This window comes from Euwallacea similis, chromosome 2 (genome assembly GCF_039881205.1).
Source record: "Euwallacea similis isolate ESF13 chromosome 2, ESF131.1, whole genome shotgun sequence".
Classification (NCBI taxonomy): domain Eukaryota; kingdom Metazoa; phylum Arthropoda; class Insecta; order Coleoptera; family Curculionidae; genus Euwallacea; species Euwallacea similis.
In genome coordinates, this window is record NC_089610.1 from 6,851,931 (window position 1) to 6,865,687 (window position 13,757).

The window sequence follows — 13,757 nt, forward strand, 5'->3', positions numbered from 1 at the left end:
TCAACGTGTTGGTTAAGCGAGTTGTGTGGTACTTATTGTCATATTTGTATTTAAATAAAATTTGTTAAGTCTTTCAAAGTGTGAGAAACCTCACTTATCAACAAATCCATCAGAAGTGTAACATTTGTAATAAAATGTCATTGACTTCGCATAAAATTATTAATAATGAATTTGCTGCACAAGTGCTTACGTTATAAATGATATCAAAACTGATCTTCCAGGATTTAATAAGTCTCTCTCTCTTCCTCTCTAAGTTAATAAGGATATGAAATTCTCATAATCATCATATGTGGTTCAGATTTAACATTGATTATTCTTCCAACTTCAATGTATAATATTTTGAGCATATCGTAATTAGTTAGAGCGTATTTTCTTTTCTTTTGTTCTAACGACATTTCAGACGTTTCAAACGTTTATTGAAATGTTGTTCACCACCTACACATAAAATTTATTAGGCTATGAGCTGATGAAAAATAGAATGTCCTTACCTGTTTACGTTATAAATGATGCCCAAACTGAGCCTCCATGACATGTAAAAAATATCTCCTGTTCCACTCAAAACGATATTTCCACGTTACACTTGTCATATGGCGTTACAACAATATTTCACTCAAATTAACTTCCACAACATAATAAAATCCTCAACGTTGAAGGAAAATTATTTTTCTCCTCAGTTTCGTCTAACAACCTACAACATTTCTAAGTTGCAACTTTATCGGTCAGCAAAATAGAATATACACAACAGAATCCAGATAATCCAGCTGTAACTGCCATTTCACTATTAAGACTTAAAATGATGATCCGAAAGAGAATTTAAAAAAACAGTGCCTGAATGCTACTTTATTTTATCAATAATCTTAATTAAACTTAGTGGCATCCATCGAGTTTTAATAAGATTCAAAACTCAGAAATGTTTTGTTACCGAATATACATACCTGCTAGATAACTTATTACTTACTTATTACTATCCCCAATTACCTTGAATTCAATTTAACAGAGAGCTTTATGCGCTTAGCGTATAAAACAGTGTGATCTCAGTCTTCTCTTTTCCAAGCTTAAACCATTGAAATCTCCGGCCTGCACAGCTCATGTCCTCACATTTCACAAAAATCAAGTAAAACATGTAATCCGGATATGCACATAGCAGCGTTAAAATATGAAATTGTTATCTGCCCGACGACTGTCTGTCCCATTTATATGAAGATATGCAAGACAAATGATGCTCAAAACGTCTCCTGGTTAAAATTTTACGTTTTAACATTCGAAATGTTACTTTACTGTAATATACCCATAATTTCTTCTGCTTTCAAAAATTATTCACTGAATTTTAGCATGAGAAGTAATACATATACATATGTACATAAATCAGTCAATCCTAATTACTTCATGCCACTGCGCGGTGGTGGCCACACCAATACGTCGAAATTCATATTTTTCGACATGGCTTTCGATGGGAATCTATTAGGCTTTATTTAAATGAAAAATTCATCGAATTCAATTGCGTTACATTTTAAATATCAGACATATAACTATTTTGTTTCAAAAATTCCAGAACCGATATGCGTAACCATTTTATGTCATAAATCATCAAAAACGAGATGTATTTGCGGAGGGGAAATACATGCTTTGCTTTTGGGTTTAAACATTCAGTTTTTTATTAATGATACCCACGTAGCAGCGCATAACATTTTGTTTCCGTTTTTATTTCGCGTTTAAAACCACTACAATAGAGCGTCATAAATCACTATTATTTGGCCTAATTGGAAGTCTGAAAGTTAACACCCCATAGTTTGATGATACTCTTGCAAATAGTTTTTTCTGCATTAATCACGCTCTAGCTATTAACTCCAATTTGTATGGTGAGCTGTAGTTGAGTATTCTAGGACTAATTAATGGCCCACATTGGTAGGATTAGTTTAACAGAACATCAATCATCCTTTGGATTTGTGTTTGAGGTGCAATTTCTGCAATTCCTAACATCTGCAATGCTACTATTACCTAAAAGTGTTGAATCAAATTTCAAGATCTATGTTCAGTTAAACCTTAAAAATGTTTCTGTAGATTTCTTTCAACTAACTAAACAGTATGCAAATACAAGCTTTTTAACATTTTAAATCGATTCAACTGGTCTTATCTCTAGAACCCTCAGTTTCTCTTAAGGCCTCATTCCTTCGTCGATCCAAAGCAATTAGGAATATTTTAGACCGAGAATTAAATCTCAGCCAGATTACTGAGCAGCTCTCGCCTTGATTAAATCTTAACAAAAAGTCGTGAGGCGGCTCTATGGGAATCGTTGTTAAATATTAAATTTTGCCTTCTGGCATTAGCCGCTAGAGATAGCTTCATGAGGATTTATTGTGCTAGAAAGTTTGGCCATTAATAATTGTACTAAAACGATTGACTTTAATTGTCCAATTAGTGTCGATAGAACCCCATTACAATGTGCTATTCAATATTTTTTGTTAATGAATGTGCAAAGTGCTTTTATAAAATTATTCTTGTTCTCTGTATAATGATAACGACTTAACGTTCTGCTATTTTCATAAAAGGCGGTCAAAAATATATGTTTTTTTATCACGCATTTAAATTCTATTAGGTTGTTCGGAAAGTAATTTCGTTTTTTCCCGACAGAGGATTTAATGGTATTTTTTTGCACTTAACCTCACACTTAAGCCATATAATTTTTATATGCTTTGAGAGCTCATATAACAAGGCTTGTGTGTGAAACATTTCAATTAATTCTACGCAGTAGTTTTTGGTTGGTGCCCTTTTAAATATGGAGAGCGATAAGCAGCATTTTCGACATATCCTACTGTTTTACTACAGAAAGGGTAAAAATGCTGTTCAAGCCAGAAAGAAATTGACCGATGTGTATGGAGAAGGTGTGTTGACAGTACGCCAGTGTCAGAACTGGTTCTCTAAATTTCGATCTGGCAATTTTGATGTCGAAGATGCACCACGTTCGGGAAGGCCGGTTGAAGCTGATAAAGACGCCATAAAGGCATTAGTTGATGCGAACCGTCGAATAACAACACGTGAGATCGGATTGAAGTTAAATTTATCGAATTCAACAGTTTATGACCACTTGAAAGGCCTGGGATTATCCTCGAAGCTCGATATATGGGTTCCCCATGTTCTCACAGAGAGAAATCTGTGTCGCCGCATTGACGTCTGCGATTCGCTTCTCAAACGTGACAAAAATGATCCGTTTTTGAAGCGCATCATTACTGGGGACGAAAAATGGGTTGTATACAACAACGTCAAACGCAAGAGGTCATGGAGCAAAAAAGATGAATCGACTCAAACCATTTCCAAAGCCGATATTCACCAAAAAAAGGTGATGCTGTCTGTTTGGTGGGATTTTAAAGGAATCGTTTTTTTTGAGCTTTTACCGGATAACACAACGATTAATTCGGAAGTCTACTGCCAGCAGCTGGACAAACTGAAGGATGCACTTCAACAGAAAAGACCCGAACTAATCAACAGAAAAGGTGTAGTGTTTCACCAAGACAACGCGAGACCTCACACAAGTTTGGTCACTCGCCAAAAGCTTTTACAGCTTGAATGGGACACAATGCCACACCCACCATATTCTCCAGACCTGGCACCATCGGATTATTATTTGTTCCGGTCACTCCAAAATTTTTTAGACGGTAAAACTTTCATCTCAAATGATGAGGTCAAAAACCACCTCGATCAGTTTTTTGCCAGCAAAGACAAAAAATTTTATGAGCGTGGAATTATGCTACTACCAGAAAGATGGCAAAAGGTGTTGGACCAGAACGGCCAATATATAATTTAATAAAGCATTTGTTTATTATACGAAAACTGTCATTCATTTTCACATAAAAAAACGAAATTACTTTCCGAACAACCTAGTACTTTCCATGCCGCGAAGAACTTGTAGAACGCAATAAGTATACACTAAAAGTATTTATTTGTCAAAAGAGGGTGTTAAGAATCATCTAAACTTTAACCCTAGAATTCAGAGAAACTTGGAAAAGAAAATTCAAGAAAATTGGGAATTTAACCTTTACAGCAATATACAGTACTTTTTTCACTGCTATGCACATGGAGTTTTAGTGAGTGCAAGCAATAGGCAATTAGGCGGTTAATAAGTGCGAGAGAGACAGGCTGCCGTTTCCCCTTCCATCGTTAAGGATCGGCTAGCGTTGTTAACTTGTAAACGGTATGCCTTAATCGTAAGGTGGATGTAATTCTACGTCATTTCCAATGACGCAAATTACGCATATACATTCCGTTTTATAATAAATTAAAATGTTTTAGATTAAAAACCGTAACTACAAGAAAATTTGTTTATAAAAAAAATGTTTATAGAATTGATTGAAAAACAAACCCTTTTTGTAATATGATCCATCCTCGGATTAAGGCAAAGTACTGCTTGCGAATCAACGACACTAGCCGATCGTTGACGATGGAAGGGGAAACGGCAGCCTGTCTCTCTCGCACTTATTAACCGCCTAATTGCCTATTGCTTGCACTCACTAAAACTCCATGTGTATAACAACGAAAAATGTACTGTATATTCAAGAGTACATATTTTTCTTCTTTAAAAATAAACATTGTTCAAGAGGCACACGCTTCAAAGTCTATACACCACCAGAACTTTAAATTATAAATATCCAGCGTATACATTAACTGTCTATCAAAAAGGAGAAATGTGATGTGCAAGATGTCCTGATCGGTATACTTCACATATTTCTGACAGTTTCTACCCCCTTGTTGCAAAAGACCTTACAAAAGGTACAGATGTACAGAGTCTCCCAGAAATAATGGTATAAATTAATATTGGGTACTAGAAGTTAAGAATATAAAACGATTCAGCTAACCTTGCACAAAAGTACAAACGTTGCTTATTTCTATAGGATATCAAAAAAAAATCTTATTTGGTGAGTTGGCAATAAATTTCACAGCTTTTCATTTACAAGCATAAAATTGTTCCTAAGAGCGGGCTTTGGATATAATAAATTAATTAAAAATATCTCCTTCAGACTAGCTAATAAATCCACCGAGACATAAAAAATCGAAATAACTTTTTAATCAGTGCTGATAAAATGAAAATTTTTACGAATTCTGATACTTTTAACTATTTTACGTTAAAAGGGATTCTACAAAAGAACTCATATTTCTATCGGTTTTCTAAATGTTTTTCAATTTGTTATCCGCTAGTACGCTATCCTTATTAGTACCAATGTTCCTCGGACACCCTGTATAATTCACTTTGTAAAAACCGATGTAAAGCCTCTTGTTCAGTAAGTATAGATAACATTTGGGTATTTCTGCTCGAACAAGATGAAATTTTATCGAACTTGACCTGTTTTATTAAAAAAGTTCATTCCTTTTTCTCACTGCAGAATCTGATAACGATAAACTAACTATGCAATGGTAAATTTCTTGAAAATTCAAACATTTCTATTAAAGTCTTCTCACATGAAGAATTTCTACAATATGTTGCAAGCCTGAGATTCGTATTCAATTTCACCTAACAAGCAACTCCATACGAACTCTCATACGTTTAAGAACAAATTTGCCAACTTTGACTGTTGATCTCCCAAACGTATAAGTCATCAAACTCGAAATTGGTTTCAACTTCAAACTTGTGTCTCCTCGAGACAATTTAAGTTTTTTTGCTGGCATTAGTTATTTTGTTCTTCTCAAGGAGGCAAACTTTGCATTCCAGTTTAAAGTTATGAAAACGTTTGACGGGTCGAAATACTTTAATATCTACTATGTAGATATGAGAAGATTTAATTGTTAAAAAGTTTAATTAGTTGGTTTAGTGAGGAGCGCACTTAAAACTCGTTTTCCTAATACTATAGATTTTACATTATGCATTATATGGGATGGCGGATGAAAAATTGTTATCTAAAGTAATAAATCTTGTCGATAAAATAATTCCAGGCAAACAATCTTTATTCCTTAATTTCATATTTCAATTTCGCAATTTTTCAATAAAACCCGTAAAGGACAAAATTTTTACGAGTAGTACATTGTCCAATTATTCGACAATAATTGAAACCGTATCATCCTGAATATGTCGATTTAAAAAAATGCTCACCTCAGTTTTACTTCAGTTTTTCCATTCTATTTTTTTAATGTCAGCTCTCCCACACGTAAATATACGGCGCCATTATAGGAGTTTATTATGGTAATTCTCGACGCATTGGCGCAGCCCCAAACGACATGTTAAAAAATATATATTTTCTTTGAATAAGAAGATTGCATATTTCAAATCAGAAATGCCTACAGGCGTTTTGCAACAAAGCTTCCTATCTTCTCAGGGATTTGCCTTTGCAGAGCAATCTTTAGACTAGCGGCATGCCTTGGGACAAATTTTGTCATTTTAGATAACGGTTATGCAGCTACTAAACATATTTCGACGTCCCTACAGATAAGCCTTTGAGGCTACGTATGCCTGCAGTATTACACTGCTAGTTAACCTTTTATAAACACAATACTGGCAACGTCTCTATTTTCTTTGAAGGTACGCCACTGCTTATCGAGATCCCTAAATCGCTTTCGCCGGGAACGCATCTTAAACTCCGCATCTCTTCCGTAATATTCCATCGTCATTTTTTCAACTTTTTCTAAGAGATGATTTACATAACTGCTTCCGTCGTTCTGATTTGTATGAGAAAGATGCCTGGCATATTATTTGAGATTTCGGGGTCGTTTCGTCAAATTTTATTTGCAGGTAAAAACGTTTGAAAATGGAAGATAACTACGTTTTTACGATTATATCCAGAATAAATATCACTGAGTAATTTATGGTGCCGATATACAATGTATGAATGTATACAGAATCGGTACTACGTGAAATTATGCCCTACGCATACAATTTACCACAACTTTAACCTATGCACCCACTTTACATCAAGTAAAAGCTTCAGTAGACAACAACGTTACCAGGTTTATCATCAGCTGCATCTTTTAACTTTGTAACGAATGTGTTACGTGGAATCCAATAAGACACGTGTGCTGTAAACATAGAAAAAAGAAAGCTGGAACAACTTATCATATGAGGTGCCTACCGACAATTGTAAATAATAATTAGAACATTATAGTTACTGCGAGGTTTTTTTCTAATGAGCATCCGTTACGTATAAATATTATTACATTTAAAAATGTGCGTAGTGTTCAAACTTCCTTTTTACTATTTGTATCGAAATGGTCGAATTTGAAATCTAATAAAAAAAATCCAATTTATGTTTTAACAATTGCATATTAGTATTTGCATCGATATTGCCACATAAAATTGAGTGGATTAGTGAGCAATAATTTTTTAGGGCGCTTGCAATAAATACACACATTTCGTACAGGATAATCATATTAAATTTCTATTTTATTTCACGTTAACAGTGTTTGAAAAGTTTTACGTGTTTGCCTTTATTGCAAATAAACTACCCAACAATAGCTTTGAATACTGCTATTTTAAGCTCCGTTTTTGAAAATGGATAGCTCGGAAAATATTTCATAGCGAATTCCATTCACTTGTACTACATTAAAAATCAGGTACTTCATTACTAAACAACAACCGTAACCTCGGTAACAGACGGATTTGTAAAATTGAAAAAAGAATTAATAGTAACAGTTGACTCAAAAAATTCTTCTTTATCAACGGATTCAAGATTATTTTATATCGAATTTCGATCCCCCACAGGTAAAAACGAACGAACCAATATTCGCACAAGTAAATTGACGTCTCAAATTGAACATCTGAACGACGATTTAACTTTTTCATCCGAAATGCCACCGTCTGTGCCACCGGCAAGTTTAGATCCACGGGAGAGTTTGCATGAAAGAATTTTATAAAATTGGGAATACGTATTTAAGATGGCTTTTGATTTTGAAAAGTTTCAACTTTGTTTTATAAGGTAAAAATCTTATTGTTTAAGCAAAACATGATTTCGAACGTTATTTCCTCGTTTTTGCTTCTCAAGCGGTGCAAACTAAAATACGCTCCTAAGGGAAATTCAGCGCCCTCTGAACATCTTGAGATTTCCATTCTACTTATTTATCTATAAGCTATAGAGCATAAAGACTTTGAAAAGAAAACTATGGAACCGTTAACTAAAACAGTTCATGCACCTCCAGCATACAAAATTAATTTCCCTGGAGGAAACGTTTGAATTTAGGCTTCTTTGAGATTCAACTTTAATTGGGCTTCCTGTGTTTGTGGAAATATGATGGAGACAGGTAATTCGCATGGAAACTTGTCTTTGATAAACGGTTATCCTCGGCATAGGAACATGTAGTGAGAAATTTTACTACATTTTTCTTAATTTCACTTTACTAATTTACAAAACACAAGTTGTACTTTCGGGACTATATTGCTCTCCAGCAGGCCAATTTAGCAACACACATGGTAGTTCCAAAGAGCAAGATAGCACTGGTAATACTGATTACTCGTTCTAGCTTCCCATTTTTTCCATCAGTATCACAGGTCGTGGGACTAGTTTGAGATGTCCTTTCGTGAACGTTGTAATAAAGGGTGATAACGTGAAAGAGGGATTGGTTCATTATTATATTATATCTGATTATTTCCTAAATTAATTCACATATACATATTCATAAATAGGCAAATTAATATTTCGTGGAAAAGATTTTCTTGATTTCTTCGGCCCCTCTGCTCGAATTTCCTTTTTCTTCCTATTAGTTAGGGTTTTAGTCTCTATTATTAGAGTTTCCTATTAGGTGTACAACTTTGCTTCCGCCGTTTTTTTTCCGAATTTCGCGATTTTATTGTAAAAAACTAATTATACCTTTAGGATCCAAAGTATTGTCCATCGCTGGCCACTACTTTCTCCCATCTTTCGGGCAGCATACGAATCCCGTGTTGAAAAAATTGGACATCTTTTGAAGCGATCCACGATTCTATCCAATTTCTTACTTCTTCATAAGACCGGAAGTGTTGGTCAGCTAGCCCATGTGCCATGGATCGAAACAAGTGATAATCAGAAGGAGCTAGGTCAGGAGAATATGGCGGGTGGGGTAGGACTTCCCATTTCAATGTTTCCAAGTATTTCTTGACCACTTGCGCAACATGGGGTCGAGCATTATCGTGCTGTAAAATCACTTTATCATGTCTCTCGTTGTATTGCAGCCGTTTCTTTTTCAATGCTCGGCTCAAACGCATTAATTGGGTTCGATAAAGAGCACCTGTGATTGTTTCAGTTGGTTGTAACAGCTCATAATATATTACGCCGAGTTGATCCCACCAAATACAGAGCATGATTTTGGAACCATGAATAGACGGTTTGGCCGTCGACGTGGAAGCATGGCCGGGATATCCCCAAGTCTTTTTGCGTTTGGGATTATCGTAATGAACCCATTTCTCGTCCCCAGTCACAATACGATGCAGAAATCCCTTCCGTCTTTGCCTTGCAAGCAACTGTTCACAAGCGAACAGACGCCTGTCAATATCTCTTGGTTTCAACTCGTACGGCACCCAATATCCTTGCTTCTGAATCATTCCCATGTCTTTGAGGCGTTTTGAGATTGTTTGTTGAGTCACTCCCAATGATTGTGCCAATTCTTGTTGACTTTGACACGAGTCTTCGTCAAGTAATGCTTCCAAGTTCGCATCTTGGAAAACCTTCTTTCTTCCACCGCTATGTTGGTCTTCGACGTGAAAATCACCGTTCTTGAAGCGCTGAAACCACTCACGACATGTCCTTTCACTAATAGTGGCTTCCCCATAAGTATCTGAGAGCATTCGATGAGCCTCAGCAGCAGATTTCTTCATATTGAAGCAGAAAAGTAAAACCTCCCGCAAATGACGAGAATTTGGCTCGTACACTGACATTTTCAATTGCGAATAACTTTATGATGAAGACACAAATAGACTAATATTTTTATGAGGTTATGTTAACAGGTGCCCAAGGCTCCTGCATGCCCACATGGGGTTATTTATTTCGATCATTACTTACCGCTACATACATCTATTCAAAAACGGCGGAAGCAAAGTTGTACACCTAATATTAGGACATTAATAAAAAGCGAACCATTGAAAAGCAATAAGGATTTTAAAACTACTTGAAATTTGAGTTTTTTTTAATTAATTTTAAAGGGGAACAATTGCTGAATTTCTTTTTAAACATTTTTAGGCGCTACCGATGTAGTTTATGTAGATTTTAACTATGATTGATCGTCACACACGTCTGTGATGATGTTAAAACTAATTTTAAAAAAATTCGAATTTCAAGTAGTTTAAAAATCCTCATTGCTAGATCTGATTTGTGCCACCCTATGGAATGGGTCTCTCATTAATATCTACTGATTATCGAAATTAGATTGGTAATATACATTTGCAATATTTGAATATTTTAATAGCTTACCATAAAATACAGCATAACATACCCTAACAATATCATTTTGCTTGCCTACGACAGATAAGCTAAAAGAAAGATTAATAACTATAATAAACGACAAAAAGAGATACCTATTACGTTGTTTTTCTAAACCTACTGGCACGGTAGGTAATGACGTCAGTTAACTAAGGCTCATGTGTATTCAAACTAAGTAAATTCCACAAGTTTAATTATTTTTACCTTATAAATTTTCAGGATGTATTTTTGGAAGCACATAAAATTATACAATATGTATAGAATATCTCACATAAGTGGATCGATTAACTTTCAATTGTCTTTATGTTATGATATGAAAATTGCAACTACTTTATAAGCAAATATTTCATTTCAGAATGCAAAGATTTATTGATCTTATCAACCTCGTTTTTGTTTATTCATCCCAAATTTACTTGGCGATGATAATCTCCTTTCATATTTATCTACTTGCGAAATATAAATATTTTACAACACGAGTGTGCTATAGTATACATATTTCAGTTCCTGGTAGGATCTGTAATAGAAACTTTCAGTTAACGTCTATAAGGCTTAAGTTTATAAAATTATATGCGGTCTCCTTATCTCAATTCATGAAAACGATTGTGCAGACTTCAAAGCAAACTCAACAGAAAATTACATTTTATGAAATTGAATGCTGCAGAAACAATATGTATCATACTGGATAATGTTATGAGAACATTTTGAACAAATCCATTATAAAATTTTAATCACAACCCAATACATTATTACGGACCCTTCAAGTACGAAAGAGCAACAAATGAATGCTTAAAACCATATCTTTTTAAAAACTCTCTCCCTCCCTTCACATTAACCGTTATTTAAGTTTGTAATTATCCATGTAGCGAATTTAAGATTTAATTAGGATAATTTCTTAACAAACTTCAAAGCTCAAAGAAAAGAGAACTTTTCTGCATTTCGTAATAGGTGGTAATATACCGCTAATGCAATTTTAACTAGACTTCTATCTCTGGAACAATCTTAAGGACTAATGGACCGGAAGCCCTGATAGAACCGCTCTGAACGCCTAGAGAAGTTGCTTTCTTGCATTAGAGATCGGTACAATTCTAGGGCAGTTAAATTATGTTTTGCTATATCTGGGCAACAAGATGGGTTTGGGACTGTAAACTTGAAGCTGCAAACTTTCAACGAAATAATCTGATATTGATTTTACAATCATTTGAGTCCTTTTGTTTTAGAGCGGCTTAATGTATTGTACGAGAAAAACTGGACCAGACTGGTAACGGAACAACTGAAGAAGTTCGAGAGATCTGTAGTGGAGACTGCCAAAAATGATGAAACATTCAATTTAGCTGGACCAAAATGGACATTTGGGGGATCACTACTTTATACAGTAACTCTCCTGACGACAGTTGGTAATTCATCTTCAATACAATTATGATAATTGTTTGAGTTATTTCTTTCATTAGGTTACGGAAGACTTTCGCCAAAAACAGCTTTAGGAAAAATTATTGCGATTATATACGCAATCATAGGAGTACCACTAATGTTAGTCCTCTTGTCAGAGCTGGGCAGTGTCTTAGCTTATGGTGTGAGAAGAGGATATTCAAAATTGTGCTGTCATAAGAATGAGGAACCCTTTACGTGCCCTTCTGTAGGTTACCATAAGGCACCAAGCTCGCCTACAAAGAATTATTATTGTAAGAGTAAGGAAGGTAAGGTCAATGAAGACTCAACAGAAAAACAGAAAATGTTTCTTAGTTATATCTTTTAGAGCTCATCAGCAATATTCGTTATTAATAGTTCTTATGAGGTAGACGAAGGTTAATGTGGCGCTTAACTACATGACATAATAGTCTGAAGGGTCTGAGGACATTTGTTTGTATGATCGGGACAAAAAGTTTTCTTTTCCGTATTGTTGGATAAATGTTAGCATGTTTTAAAAACAGCACCATATCGCTTTCTTCCACCTTTCCTGAGAAAGTTTCAATTCAATTCAAAGTTTCCTTTCACCATAGAATTCTATAATTATTCTTTTAATCCTCAAGTCTGAATAAATAGTTTTTTTCTTATTCTTCCTCTGAACATTACGTTAGATTATCTCATGACACCAAAAATTTAAGACCATATGTTAACCACATTTTCTATTTCCTACTTATAGATACAGCGTCCATACAATTGGCCACAACCCACTCCACCCCAAATCATGTCACCTTCCAAACCAATCATATCAACCACTATGTAAATCGGCAAGAAGTCCCAAAACGAGCTATTTTAGCTACAGTCAGGGCTAGCCATACCAGAGGACGATGCAGACAGACTCCTGTACGACAAATTCTTGCAGGTAAATGCAACGTAGATTTTAGAGAGCAAAGCAATCTACAGCATATTTGCAGATCCCAACTGTCCCACTCACCGTCACAGCCATGGAAGCCCTTTGAGAAACTCTTCTATAGTTGGTATATCCACTGATATAGAATTGGAGGAGGTTGAAGAAAACGATGAAAATGACCAAGGGTAGAGCTACTTAAAATTAACTTGTCAAGTAAAGATATGTTTAGGTTTTTTTATAGACAATGCCTCCCACACGACACACCATCACGCATACCCTTAATCTGGGGACCGCCTGATAAAAACGGGGGCGCACCTCACTCAGGAGAAGAAGCAACACCATCCAACCTACCATCAGTGCCTATTTTCCTAGTAGTGTTTCTATTTTTTTCCTACATAGGCCTCGGGGCTGCGTGTTTTGCCAATACGGATACTTGGACGTTTTTAGACGCTATTTATTTTTGTTTTCTCGCTCTCTCCACTATTGGAGTTGGAGATAAGCTACCGACTATCCACCAAAACGAATTTGGGGGTCAGTTACACGTGTTCGCCTGTTGTCTCTATATCTTCTTAGGATTGGTCATATTGGCAATGTGTTTTAGTTTGGTACAAGAAGAGTTGACAATAAAATGCAGGCAACTAGCCAACAGCTTAGGCTTCGGCAAGGAGTAGCTGTCACGTTTCTCCTTTTTGTACTGTGATTTCCTGCGTTTCAATGATAACAATAATAAATAAATAAATTCATTTTTAAACATATTTTATGCAGAGATTGTTTTATTTAAGCTTACCTAATACGTTATCTATCGATATATGAAATGGATCTTATCACTCTTGGCAATTTAACACTTTGCCCCCTGCTTACAAAAACTTGGATGAAAATTGATGGAGTAACCAACTTATAACCCAAAATATCAAGTATTACAAAAAATAATCCGATTTTTACTTGTGTCAAACCTACCTTAATAAAATAATATCACAAAATATAATAGACAACCAAATAAAATCAATTAAAAATACAAAAGGCATAGATATCTTTTATATTACAACACATAAGTTTTTTTAAAACGTTCTTGTTAGATT

At 35.0% G+C, this 13,757-nt stretch overlaps 1 protein-coding gene across 2 annotated transcripts in view; it reads left to right on the plus strand.

Moving 5' to 3' along the window:
* The window catches only part of LOC136418017 (potassium channel subfamily K member 18-like), a 63,137-nt gene extending 49,701 nt beyond the window's left edge, over nt 1–13,436 (plus strand). For both annotated transcript variants that reach the window (XM_066403921.1, XM_066403913.1), the window contains exons 4-8: nt 11,585–11,761; nt 11,816–12,061; nt 12,508–12,690; nt 12,743–12,863; nt 12,920–13,436. In XM_066403921.1, coding sequence (XP_066260018.1) covers nt 11,585–11,761; nt 11,816–12,061; nt 12,508–12,690; nt 12,743–12,863; nt 12,920–13,349 — 1,157 coding nt within the window. In that variant the 3' untranslated portion in view covers nt 13,350–13,436. The remainder of the gene's footprint in view (nt 1–11,584; nt 11,762–11,815; nt 12,062–12,507; nt 12,691–12,742; nt 12,864–12,919) is intronic.
* The last annotated feature ends 321 nt before the right edge of the window (nt 13,437–13,757 follow it).